Source organism: Rhagoletis pomonella, unplaced genomic scaffold (genome assembly GCF_013731165.1).
Source record: "Rhagoletis pomonella isolate Grant_MI unplaced genomic scaffold, Rhpom_1.0 Rhpom_scaffold_00006, whole genome shotgun sequence".
In the NCBI taxonomy this organism is placed as follows: Eukaryota; Metazoa; Arthropoda; class Insecta; order Diptera; family Tephritidae; genus Rhagoletis; species Rhagoletis pomonella.
This window is the reverse complement of record NW_023458560.1, coordinates 1,286,230-1,299,437: the sequence shown is the minus strand read 5'-3', so window position 1 is coordinate 1,299,437 and position 13,208 is coordinate 1,286,230. Positions and strand designations below refer to the sequence as shown.

General features: G+C 32.0%; 1 protein-coding gene across 1 annotated transcript in view; it reads right to left on the bottom strand.

Moving 5' to 3' along the window:
- Positions 1–13,208, bottom strand: part of LOC118741512 (dynein heavy chain 9, axonemal-like) — an 18,847-nt gene that overhangs the window by 3,921 nt on the left and 1,718 nt on the right. The window contains exon 2 of the mRNA XM_036473511.1: positions 7,531–7,541. Coding sequence (XP_036329404.1) covers positions 7,531–7,541 — 11 coding nt within the window. The remainder of the gene's footprint in view (positions 1–7,530; positions 7,542–13,208) is intronic.

Sequence of the window (13,208 nt, the reverse complement as noted above, 5' to 3'; positions counted from 1 at the left end):
AAACATAAAAGTAAAGACAAAGAGGAGGATGAGGATACCGATAAAAATAAAGATGAAGATAGGGGAAGAAAGATTAAAATAAAGGTAATTAAAGAGGAAAGGATATAGGGAGGGACACAGAGACTTAATCTAGCAAGTATTTTGAGATTTTCGGTATTCTGGGGACTTATGGATAAAATAATCGATACTTTTATCGGTTTTGTTATCGTTTTTTTAATCGAAATTTTTATCAATTTTGCTATCGATATTTTCGGAAGTAATCGATATAATGTCGATTTTGTTATCAATATTTATCGATTTTGTTATCAGTATTTATTGTTATTGATATTTATCAATATTGTTGTGAATAATTTTATTGATTTTGTTATCGATATATTTATCGATTTTGTTATTGATTTTGCTATCGATATTTATCGATTTTGTTATAGATATTTATCGATTTTGTTATCGATATTTACTCATTCTGTTATGGATATTTTTATCGATCTGGTTATGGATATTTTTATCGATTTTGTTATGGATGTTTTTATCGATTTTGTTACCGATATTTTTATCGATTTTATTATCGCTATTTATCGATTTTGTTATGGATATTTTTATCGATTTTGTTAGCGGTATTTTTATCGATTTTGTTATGGATATTTTTATCGATATTTTTATGGATATTTTTATCGACTTTATTATCGATATTTTTATCGATTTTGCTATCGGTATTTTTATCAATATTTATCGATTTTGTTATCGATATTTATCGATTTTGTTATCAATATTTATTGTTATTGATAATTTTATTGATTTTGTTATCGATATTTTTATCGATTTGCCTATGTATATTTTTATCAATATTTTTGTCGATTTTGTCATGGCTATGTTTATCGATATTTTTATCGAGTTTCTAATAGATGTTGCTACCAATTTTATTGTCGTTGTATCGAACTTTTTATCGAATTTGTCATTGATTTTGTTATCCATATTTTTATGGGTTTTTTATCGATATTTTGTTGGATGTTACTATCGATTTTGTTATCGATAGAGTATCAAGATAAAAATGAAGATAAAGGAAAACGGAGTAACATAAATGTTATTAGAACGAACAGTGGTAGAAGTAGGTATCTAGATAGTAAAAAGACAAAAAATATAATATAAGCAAAAGCAGATGTATGTATGTTTGTACATATGTATGTATATATATTAGTTATGAGACAAAATAGACATGTATGTAACGTAAGTTTCACTTCTCCAGTGTGGCCCAGGCGCACTTACTTTTTTTGTTGCTTCTGGTATCGAGAGTGTCAAAAACTGTTCTGATTTCTTCACTTTAATCAAAGCGTGACATGTAAAATACAGAAAATAAAAAATTTAAATTGGGAATAATGAAAATTGTTGCAGCTTGCTTTCTTCCATGCTTTTGAAAGTCCAGTAATCAGCGTTTGTGCTGCTGAGTTATGGTCTGATTATGGCAATTTAACGTAACTTACATGCTCTCACTTAAAAATTCTCTTAAATGGATGTTGCTTATAATTGAACAGCCGAAAGTTAACGTACCTTAATGCCGCGTCGAAATCTGCTTCATTTTGATTTTCTAAGTTCTAAATTCCGTTATTTTGCCATAAGCTCTGATCCAATACTTTTCGTATAAAATCCTGTTAAAATGTCAAGCAGCAAAATTACTCTCTGAAGTGAGAGTAAAAAGTGGGTAACAACCAAAAGTACGGGAACAAAAAAAAGCATTATCTGTAAAAACGTCAACCAGAGATCGCTTGACACTTTTCATGATTTTACCAGAAGAAAAAGTTCGGGTAAAATCTTGCAACTTCATTCTTTACACAACTCTCCAAAAATCGCACTCACTTGAAGGATTTTGGAGGAATTTAGAGTACGGGATCATTTTTCCTGTAACTTCCTCCAAGTTCGTATAAAAACCTGTAAGTTCATGGAGTACTGGATCAGAGCTATAATCAGGCTTTTAGGAGAACGTTTCGAAAAGCTGCTATTCAATTGCTTGTTTTGTATGGAAAAAGGTTTCACATGAAAATAGATTTTAACAATTTTGAATTTTCGTAAGAAGAAATTTAAAATATTTGACATTTTCGAGATGAAATAATCTGAAAAAATCTACTATTACCTTGTTTATACCTACGAAAGAACCGCATTGGGTATGTTCAGAAGGCGCAACAGCTCAGTAACTGTTGCGATTGCACCTTCTGAACGCGTTGTTTTGTATTTCTGATCAACTACAGATACGTGTTAGATGATCGTAATACTTTTCTGATCATTTGAGACAACATGTTGTGTGTTTTGAATTTGACAGATAATATATCAAGCCGTTCAGATGACGCATTACTATCACTGATTTTTTTAGCAACGGTTGCGCTCAACTGCTGCGCCTTCTGAACCTACCCATTAACAAAAAAAAAACAATTTTGACCTGCGTCTTTACAGCACACTCGCTGAAACCGTATAGAAAAGTATACAAAATTTGTTGTTTTATTTCAATATTTATTTAATAATTGATTTGTGCAATTGACTGAAATGGAAACGAACAATAATTCAAATTTATATTAATAATAATTCAAATTTAAAACGAGCTGTATAAAGAAAACCAGCATATTTTCACTTCGCGTCAAATGAGTGATGTGTTTATACCTGTTTTCTAACCGATGAACATAAGGCAAAAGAGACGATTTAGCTGGACAAAAATGGAAAATTGCGATGCTATTTGCCATCTATAAAATTACATATTAAAGTTTGACTAACTAAGCGACAGTATTAGTTATGAAGCAAAGTTTTGCATTATGTTACTAGAGTACATACCCACAACCAGTGTTGCCAGAACTTTTCAGGGCGACCGGCTAGATTGGACAAAAAAAACGGCTAAAATGTTTCAACCAGAATTGAATTTTTTTTAAATACATAAACTACAATTAGAAAGACTAGTAAATCCATTGAATTTTTTTTGGTTAATAAAGATTATTTATACGTAGCTAAGCTGTACACCACTTTATTATACCTTTCATGAGCATGGAATGGTATTATAACTTTGGTCCGATGTTTGTAAGTACCAGAACAAAAAGAGATAGACCCATTAAAATGTATACTTATATGATCAGAACGTCGAGCTGAGTTGATTTAGCCATGTCCGTCTGTCCGTCTGTCTGTCTGTCCGTCTGTTTGTATGCAATCTAGTCTCTCAGTTTTCGAGATATCCGTATCAAATTTGGTAGGTGGATGTATTTTTATAATGTATTAATCATTTGTCGGATCCGGAAGAATCGGACCACTATAACATATAGCTCCCATACAACTGATTGTTCAGATATGAGATTTTTCGTTATAACTTCTCCACTTATACAGCTACGAACATGAAATTTTGCAGTACTTGCACCCATTATCCACAGAATACTTACAGTGAAAATTACAAAGATCGGGTCACTATAACCTACAGCTCCCATACAACTGATTGTTCAGATATAAAATTTTTCGTTATAACTCCTCCATTTATATAGCTAGGAACATGAAATTCCGCACTGTTTTCAATAATTATCAACAGAAAACTTACAGTGAAAATTAAAAAGATCGGGTAACTATAACCTATAGCTCCCATACAACTGATTGTTCAGATAAGAGATTTTTCGTTATAATTCATCCATTTATGTAGCTAGGACCATGAAATTTCGCGCTGTTTTCACTCATTATCAACAGAAGACTTACAGTGAAAATAACAAAGATCGGGTCACTATAACCTGCAGACCCCATACAACTGATTGTTCAGATATGAGGTCTTTTATCACAACTTCTCCATTTATGCAGCTAGGAACATGAAATTTCGCACCATTTTCACTCATTATTAACAGAATACTTACAGTGAAAATAACAACGATCGGATGACTACAACATATATCTTCCATACATCTGATTGTTCAGATATGGGATTTTACTGTAAAACTTCTTTATTTGAACAGCTAAAACCGATAAATTTCGTAAGATATTTTATAAATAATAATACAAAGTCTACTGAGAAAATCATCAAAATCTATGCTGTATAAGCTTTATCTCCTATAGCACTGATTGTTCAGATACCAGTTTTTGCCATATATCTCCTTTATGTAGGAAACTAAACCCAATAAATTGTGTTACCGGTTTACATACCGATCACATAGCAGTGAAAATCACTTAGATTGGTGCCATATAAAGTATATCTTCCATATATAAGTATGTAACTCCTCTATCGATGTATGCAGATGTATTCAAAAGCAGTAATCTGTCAAAGTAAAATTCGCAGATGTTCATGAAAAGTATGAAGCCTTCGGCATAGCCGAAGACAGCGCTGCTCTTACTTGTTTTTGTTTAACAAAGGAAACTGTCGTTATACGTAGCTAAGCTTTACATCAGATGTCATGTTTGTATTACTTAAATATAAAAACAGGGATAAATTACAAACTTATGGCGTTTTCTTTTCTATTAAACAATTTTGCTTTTTTATAAATATTGGATCATTTTCAGTAGGTTGCTTTTTGTCCCGCAAAATGGCTATATTAGCTGAAAGTATGGCACTTTTGCTTAGTCGGAGGGCAATATTTTGAGAAATGAACAGGTAAAGCTGTGAAAGCAAAAGGTAGTTTAATTTATTGACATTCGTTGTTGTTGCCGACCACTTCACCTTTAACAAGTTTATGACATTTAACTAAAATCATGCCACCAGATTCACTAGCAGAAAAATTTTTGTTTCTTAAAAAAGTAGAAAAAAAATTTGAAGTTAGTGAAGTTGGATGAAAATACTAAAAGTGTTGCGCGTTTCCAAACTGCCAGAATTCGGTACACCTGAGCAAACGTTCGAATATATAGTTTTTTGCTTTTCCGAGGTAGGGTACGTAGGTTGATAAAAAATTGCTGACGCAAAATATCTTTAAACCTCTGAAAGATGTACCATTATCCGTGGAACAGGAAAGAGGTCGAGTTAAAATGATGCCTGCAACTTGTAACAGTACCAATTTTTGGATTCTCGGAATTTTCTGATAACGATGTGGTGCTGCTAAAAATATATATACAATAATATAAGCACGAAACTATGTATTTGTCACAAGAATTATCCACATAAGATGAAAACTACTGCAGTTTTATTTTATAAAATTTAAAAAGTATGTTTGCACCATGTATTGTCTTCCCAGAGAGTTTTGCTCCACATCGAAATTCGTGCTCTTTTATTTTCTAAGTGTAGCGAATAAAACTTCACACTTAAATTTAAGACATTCATAACAAAAATTTTATGAAGAAAATTCCCGCTGCGTTCTCCCAAATATAAACTGGGACGCAAAATTGAAGCAAGTTTTGCCTATTTTTCTTTAGTTTATTTAATATGTATTATTTTTTATGAATATGTAGCTCATTACTTAACAAACAACATATACTACAAACAGATTTCACACTTAGTGTAAAAATTAGGAAAATTCTGCAAAATTTCAGCAAAACTTGTAACTTTTTAATCTGCTAAAATGACGCGTCCCAGTTTATGTGTATTTGGGTCACTCGCTTAAAACAAAAAACATTGAAATCGGCTCACTTTCTGATTGTTTTTCAATTTTATATAACACAGTCCGACATGAAAATTTTCTCAGAGAAAAGACTAGCCATTTCTAATAGATTTTGGAGCACTAAATTTGTAAAAATAAAAACTTGTATATTTGAATTTTAATAAAATAAGGCGCAGAGCAAAATCGGCTAAAAACGGCTAATTTTTTTTTGCAAAACGGCTAACAAATCGGTTGCCGGCTAAATCGAATTTTTTCCGGCTGTTTGCTGACGCAACCGGCTAAATCTAGCCGGAAAACGGCTAAAATGGCAACGCTGCCCACAACTTGTCGAATGCTTATCGTGCGCATAGGCACCTCAATCAGTCATACGCGGTAGCCCTGTATTAATTTATAGTATGTGAGGATGCAACTTTTTATACCCGAGCGCACTTGTGCACAAGGGTATTATAACTTTGTTCACATAACGGTTGTTTGTAACAGGCAAAACGAATCGAGATAGATATAGACAAATGTATACATAAATGATGAAAAGAGAAATCGATTAAGCGGTGACTGTCTGTGTCCGTCCGTCTGTGCACACGATAACTCGAGTAAAAATTAAGATATCTTAACGAAACTTGGTACGTGTACTTCTTTTGGTGGTAGGACGGATGGTATTGAAAATGGGCAAGATCGGACAATAACCATAACCACGCCTACCTCCCATATAACGGTAATTTTCAGAAATACGAAAACTGCGATATTTTAGTAACAACTGAAGATTATTCACTCAAAATTGATATTTGCAATAAGTTTTAGACGGAAAATAAGAATATTATAACTTTTTGGAAAATGGGCGTAGCACCGCCCACTTATGATCACATATATGTATCTCGGTAACCGTTCTACCAATTTGTACCAAACTCGGTATGGTTATTGTGCTTGTCACATAAGAGCAAACGATTGAAAATTATTGAAATTGGACTAAAATTGAGATTGATTTTTATATAACGGTAAATTTCAGATATGCTTGAAACTTCAATATTTCGAAATTTAAGGACACTAATTTACTCAAAATTGATACACCCCGGCTTACCATGTAGCGATAGCTTTCGGAAAGGTGAAAATCATATATTTAATACTTGCGCCGGGTATTTAATGTTCGGCTCCGCCCGAAATTAGGCTTTCTTACTTTTTAAAATTATTTTTATATTCAAGATGGACTATTTGCAAGTAAGTTTTAATTTTTTCATTAGTTTTAAAATTGTAGCTATTTAAAAATTTCTATACTATTAACTAGAAAATAGTTATTCCGTAGATGATAAAAAAGTACCCCTTAAAAATACCCCATTTTAGAAAGCCCTCACAAAAATTTAGGAGTATTTGTATTTTGTTTACAGCTACAAAATAATCTATTCGCATCAGCTGATGGACAAATAAAAAATTTAAAAATACAAAAGCGAAACGATGAATCCCACAATTTCTAATTTGCTAATTGTCCAAGGTCAACCTGTACAATATTTTTCTGTTACGGTTAATTATTTCATGTAAATATCAAAATGTAAACATCATGTTCCATATCAAACAATTCTTCGCAGGGGTCGGTAAATTTACATTTTATTAATGCTGTTATTTTTGCTTAAATGGTTTTAAACCATCATAGTTAAAATATTGATTTCCCACACCCCAAATCAATGTTATTAGTTCATTATTTTTGTCCAGCGAAATCGTCACTTTTGCCTTGTGTGCGATGTGAGAAATAAAAAACCGATTTGAAATCAAATTCAATACACTTTTGAAATTCAGACCGTATTGAAATTTAGTTTATGCATCCGTTGGGAATCACAGCGAAGTGGATCAAAACGCTTTATGTGTGTATGTTTAAAAATCGATTTTTTCATATTCCTTTTTTAAATACCCCTACAATAAATGAATTCAATTTACATATGTATTTGTTGCGCTGTCATGTTTGCTTTTATTCTGCACGCGCTACTGATTCAGTTTATCTTTATATACTTACATATTGCTTAGCTGAAACATAAAATATTTTATTATAGGCTTTTATTGTATTTACCTTTTTGTGATGTAGGTCTGGTTGTGATGTCCGCCCCTATTGAGGCTGTGTACCGTAGCGTATTGATAAGCAAAATTCCAGGGATGTGGGCTGGCAAGTCTTATCCCAGCCTAAAGCCACTGGGGAGCTATATTACTGATTTTCTGCAACGTTTGGACTTTTTGCAGGTAAGTTTGAATTACCACGAATAACAAATGATTGTTGCTAAGCAGTTCTTAACGTGTTCAAATATGGGTGGCGTTGAACGGAGAGAGTTTTGTTTAGATATGCGGTGAGTGTTAGAGTAAGTAGGTCATTGATTACATAGTATGTGGCAGAGTTGGGGGTAGTGCTATGAATTTTGAAGTCACTACGAAGAAATTATATTTTTCCCTATTTAACACAAGGTTAGTGAAAGTGCCACTAAAATTATATTGATAGTGCTACTTTGTTTCAAAATAACTAAATTGTGGTAGTGAATAAATGTGCTCTACACTCAAATAGTGCAATATTTAAACAGTCACTATAAAGAAATAAATTACTCGTAAAAATATTTTCACTAAATTCTCAAAAAATTAATGCAGACAAAATTTCTTGAGATCGATTCGTGCGATCTGGTTAATCCTTCTCTTCGTATGTTTGTGATTAACGATTAGGGTGATTGACTCGGTTTTCCAAACCAGTTTCCACCGTTTGGATATCAATAGGTAGGTTTTCTAAATCTTGAGTTTTCGAATATCGAATAAACCGGATGTTTTCTTATCGAACAAACCGATTTATTTTCAAAGCTTTTTCCAGTATATCATATTCAGGGCCGAAAAAAATAAGCGCGAAGAATTAAATATAGATATAGATAATAAAAATATTAAATAAACGCACTAAAACATTGGTAAATATGATAGCAAATATGCTGGAAGAAAAAATAAAAAAGTAGGTACTGTACTGTAATGTTTTGTTTTTATTCAGTTCATTTGAGGGATTAAAAAAGCACAATCGACAATGGAAGGTGTTGCTTGATATTTTTAAATAATTAAGATCTGCGCTGGTCATTTAAGAGCGTTGAATAGACGAGAAAGGGAAGGGCCACTAATGTGGCTGGACCGAATTTCAAATCAAATCCTGTGGTATTAGTGCACCGATATACTTGCCACTTTTTTACTATTATGTATTAAAAATTATGGGGTTTATATTACATAAAGATTTGGAACCTTCAATTCTTTTCAAACTGGGTTTAATTTTTTGAAATATTGACACAAAATTCTTGGAAACACGTAAACTTAATGTTTGGTTATAGATTAGGGCCCTGTATACCGTTTCTCTAGATCAGGTCATTTTCGCAAGATATTTTCATTTTAACTTTGCATTGGGAATGAAAAAAATGCAACGTTTAACAGGGCAAACATTTAAAAAGGAAACATTTTTTTTTTTAATTCTTTTGATTTGTGATAAATGAAAATGCAAATGCGTACCAATTTCTTTAGAAAATGTTTCCATCCTAATTTATGTTTTCATTAAAAGTGCACACATGGCGTATGAGTACGTACGGTGACCTTATTAACCAACGTAAAATAAAGGACATTTTTTCAAAATGATTTGGGAATACGCACATACATAACACCTGTATGATAAAAGTACTTTACCAATTTCGTAATTTAAATCAAATATTTACCAGTTAAGTATGTTATGTAATTGTACAAGTTTCCCTGCTGTAGCGAAAAATAAAGCCAAACCCTTTTCAAGGACTTCGCCAAAATACGTTGACCGTAATTTATTCTGCGCGACCACAGTGGTTCAAAATTGCCTTAATATTTCAACCAATTTTTACTAAAAACCAAAAACGTATATTTATTTTGGTGAACATTTTTTTATAACATTTCAAAATTTTTTTTTGCGTAAATTTTTTCGTTTTGGGAGATCCTTACATTTGTTTTCAACTAGGTTTTTGTTATGTGACATTTATTAACTGGAACAGGAGAATACATTTTCTTCAAAATTGCAACTTTTTCTGCATTTTGCACTAAAAAATTTAATATAATCAAATAAAAATTCACAAATTAGGCTCAACTGGTCTCTTGTAAATATTATAAGCTTTTATAAAAAAAATTATCAAACCAAGTGAAAAATTAAGGCTCCAGTGAGTAAGGCTTTATTGTTCGCTTTCAGTGAAACTGGAAACTCAGCGTGCAACACGATTCTGGGCACAACTTTCCTTTTGCTTTATAGATTGTACAAAGATTACCGACTAAATAGAACCCTTAAGTGGAGTGTGAAACAAACTGGCGAAGGTTTTCATTATATTTTATAAGGGACATTTTTATTTTTCATATTCTGTGTTTAAAAACTTACTTCTCAAAAATGCAGAGCTGATATAAAGGACAGTCTAAGAAATAAAGCACAAAAAGCGTCCTTTATTTTGAAAAAATTTTAAAGGACAGGGGGTAAAAATAAAGGACTATCCTTTAAAATAAAGGACGGATGGTCACCGTACGTATGAGTAACATTCTTTCCTAGTCTTATTTCTTAAAAAAGAAATTATTACGCACTTTCATTTGACCATTTACAACTTTATTTATCAATCAATTTTTTCCTTTATAGCTTGATGTTTTTTTAAAAGAACATACTTTAACAAAAAATAAAAGAATTTACGAAAATCATTTAGTTTTAATTTGTTTCCCTTTTATTTACCTATATTTATTTACCTCGTAAATGAAACGGTTTTCCATACAAAATTAAGTAAGTTTACTTGGTTTACATTGTCACGAGGCATTTACGCGGTTAGATGAATTGACCTATTATGTATCACGAGCGATAGGCAACAAGAACGATTCATTTATAGAGGAACGCTTCAAAAATTTGTCCGGCGGTATCATTCTAGCCGGTTTAAACGCAACCGAGTCGATTGCAACGTAATCGATGAAAAGCAAGACGAAGACGACCGATAGAGTAATAAAATCGCAATCGGAGACGTCGTGGTCTGCAGACGAATCGTTCGTGTTGCCAATCGTTCGTGATACATAATAAGGAAGTAGGTTTACGTCTTTCGGTGATTCTTGTATAATTTTAGTGTCCCTGCAGTGTTATTTTTAATCTCTTCAATGATACCAATGCCTTCCCGTAGAGACAAACCTTTGGTTTTGATTACACTGGTTTACAGCAAAAATGTTCAATGGATGCCGCTATCCAATTCCTATAAAGAATTGCTCGCTGATTCCGAGAATCGACTTAATTTTTATTCTATGGATAAGTTTTCAAAATATTTTCAATTTACCGCTTTTCAGCTTAAAACAAAAGGTGGTTACACTTAATCACATATATCTTACGATCTATTGAACAATCTTAATATGAAATACGGCAAATCAAAGCTAACTAAATTCTAGATTGACCGTATATACATCACTTTTCGATAGATCTGATACATAGTTTCTGACAAATTAATTAATCATTCCAGACTTTTTTTTATGTAAATATGCAAAAAACACTTTAACAAAAGAAAAATTCAAAAAATTGCAGGTTCTGTGTCAAATTTGTGCTAACGCCCGTTCTGTTACAAAAAAATCAAGTTACTAATGAATAAAATCGATGGATCAATAAAGAAAAATAAATAAATAAATAAAATAAATTTTTTTTTTGTATGAAATATGAGCATAAAAGCGTACGAGTACGGCGACCCTCCGTCTTGTATTATACGGGACAGTCCTCTTTTTGTGACCATTGTCCTGGTAATTTATTTATTTTATACGGGACGCCAAATGTTCTGTATTTCATTTAACGTCCTTTATTTGCCCCGTGTTCGGTGTTGGGTATTTTGACGCCTTAACAGCTCATTAAAATTGCATGCCTTTGAACCAGTTTTAAGTGATGTTGGTATATGATCGTAATTTTCTCCATAAACAGCTATTATTTTCTAATCTGAGTGCCTGTGATTCGATTCGAGGAATACATACAGTGACCAAAATATAAATGAGGAACCGACATCTTAGCAAGGTTTGGCTATTTATCTTTAGTTTATTTAATGTTTATTATTTTTTATGAAAGTAAAGCTCTTTTCATAACAAAAACCCATATAAATTCAAATTTCTGACTTTGTGCAAAAAACTATAAAAATTAATTCTGCAATGTTTCACCAAAATTTAAAACTTTTTAATTAGAATGTTTAGAAAAAAATTGGTTTGCAGTTTTGTAGCTCCTTAAAATTTAGTATAATAAAGTGCGAGTGGAAAGTGCTGCTCATTTGCTTCTCCCTTAAAAAAAAATGGTCGAACATAGATACATACTTACTTTTTAAGAAAAACTGCGTTACACCGTCAACAAAAAAAAGTGCCAAAAATGTCTTAGCGATATCAAAATTAAACTTTATTATACTAAAATTTAACGAATTTGCAAAATTATTTTTTGTCCCATATTCGGATCCCATGAATATGGTCACCGTACATATGAGTAACATTATTTCCTGCTCATTTCTCATACAAAAGATTTTTGGGCATTTTCATTTGACCGCTCATTACTTCTTTATTTATCAATCGATTTGCTTCATTATTTAGTACCTTCATTTTTTTTAAGAACAGGCTTAAGCCCAACTGCAAGAATTTGACACAGAACCTGTTAGTTTTCTAATTTTTCTGCTGTTAAAATATTATTTTTTCCATCAAAAGAAACTGGAGTGATTAATTAATTTGTCCGAAACTATCAGTCCTATCGGACTGTATAGACGGTTTATCGAAAATTTTGGTAGCTTTCATTTGCCGCATTTCATTGTAGGTTTGTTAAATTGGTTCATGAGATATAAGTTTGTTTTAAGCTGAATACCGGTAAATTGAAAATATCTCGAAAACGTATCCAAAGAATAAAAAATTAGCTCGATTTTTGGAATCAGCGGGCGATTCTTTATACAAATTGGATAGTGGCGTTCGTTTAGATTGACGAATAACATCGGAATCTTCAACGCTGGAAATTAGAAAATTGTCGAAAATCTAAGGATAATCGTAACCAGTAGTAGCATTCCTTTTTAAAGTTTTAAGCGTTGTACGCAGATCCCAAGATCTAAAAAAACTCCATACAAAATCATGCTTAAGAAATGCTTAAGAAAAATTTAATAATCGACATTTTCTTAATCAGTACGGAGTTCTTAAGCAATTTGCTAAGCTTTCTATTTACTAAAGGTTTTTTTTTAATTTTTTTGTGAACAAAGAGCTCTAGGCATTATTTCATTATTTCGCGAGGAAGGAATGAGACAGCAGGCTGTGAAATCTCATATGTCAAAATTCCACTATATAATTACAGTTTTTTTCTATACCGTTTCCTTAAGAGATGCGTCCTAAGCTTTATACCTTAAATCATACTGGTAAATCAAGGAAACTCATATTTCTTACCCACCTAGGACTAATTTTGGACTCATATATTCTGAACGCTCAGAATATGTTTGCGGGGCTACTACATAGAATAAAGTGCCATATGAAAACAGGGGCGGTTCAGGGAATTACACAAACAAACATATCATGTTTCCTTAAAGCCGTATGCATACGAAAGGGATTTTTTTAACACTTTTCAACCTTTGTTGCCTGTCGAAATGCTTCACAGGCAATTTCTCAGGTGATGTTGTATCTTCTTCTTCTTCTTCTTATTTGGCGCTGTAACCGCCTAAGCGA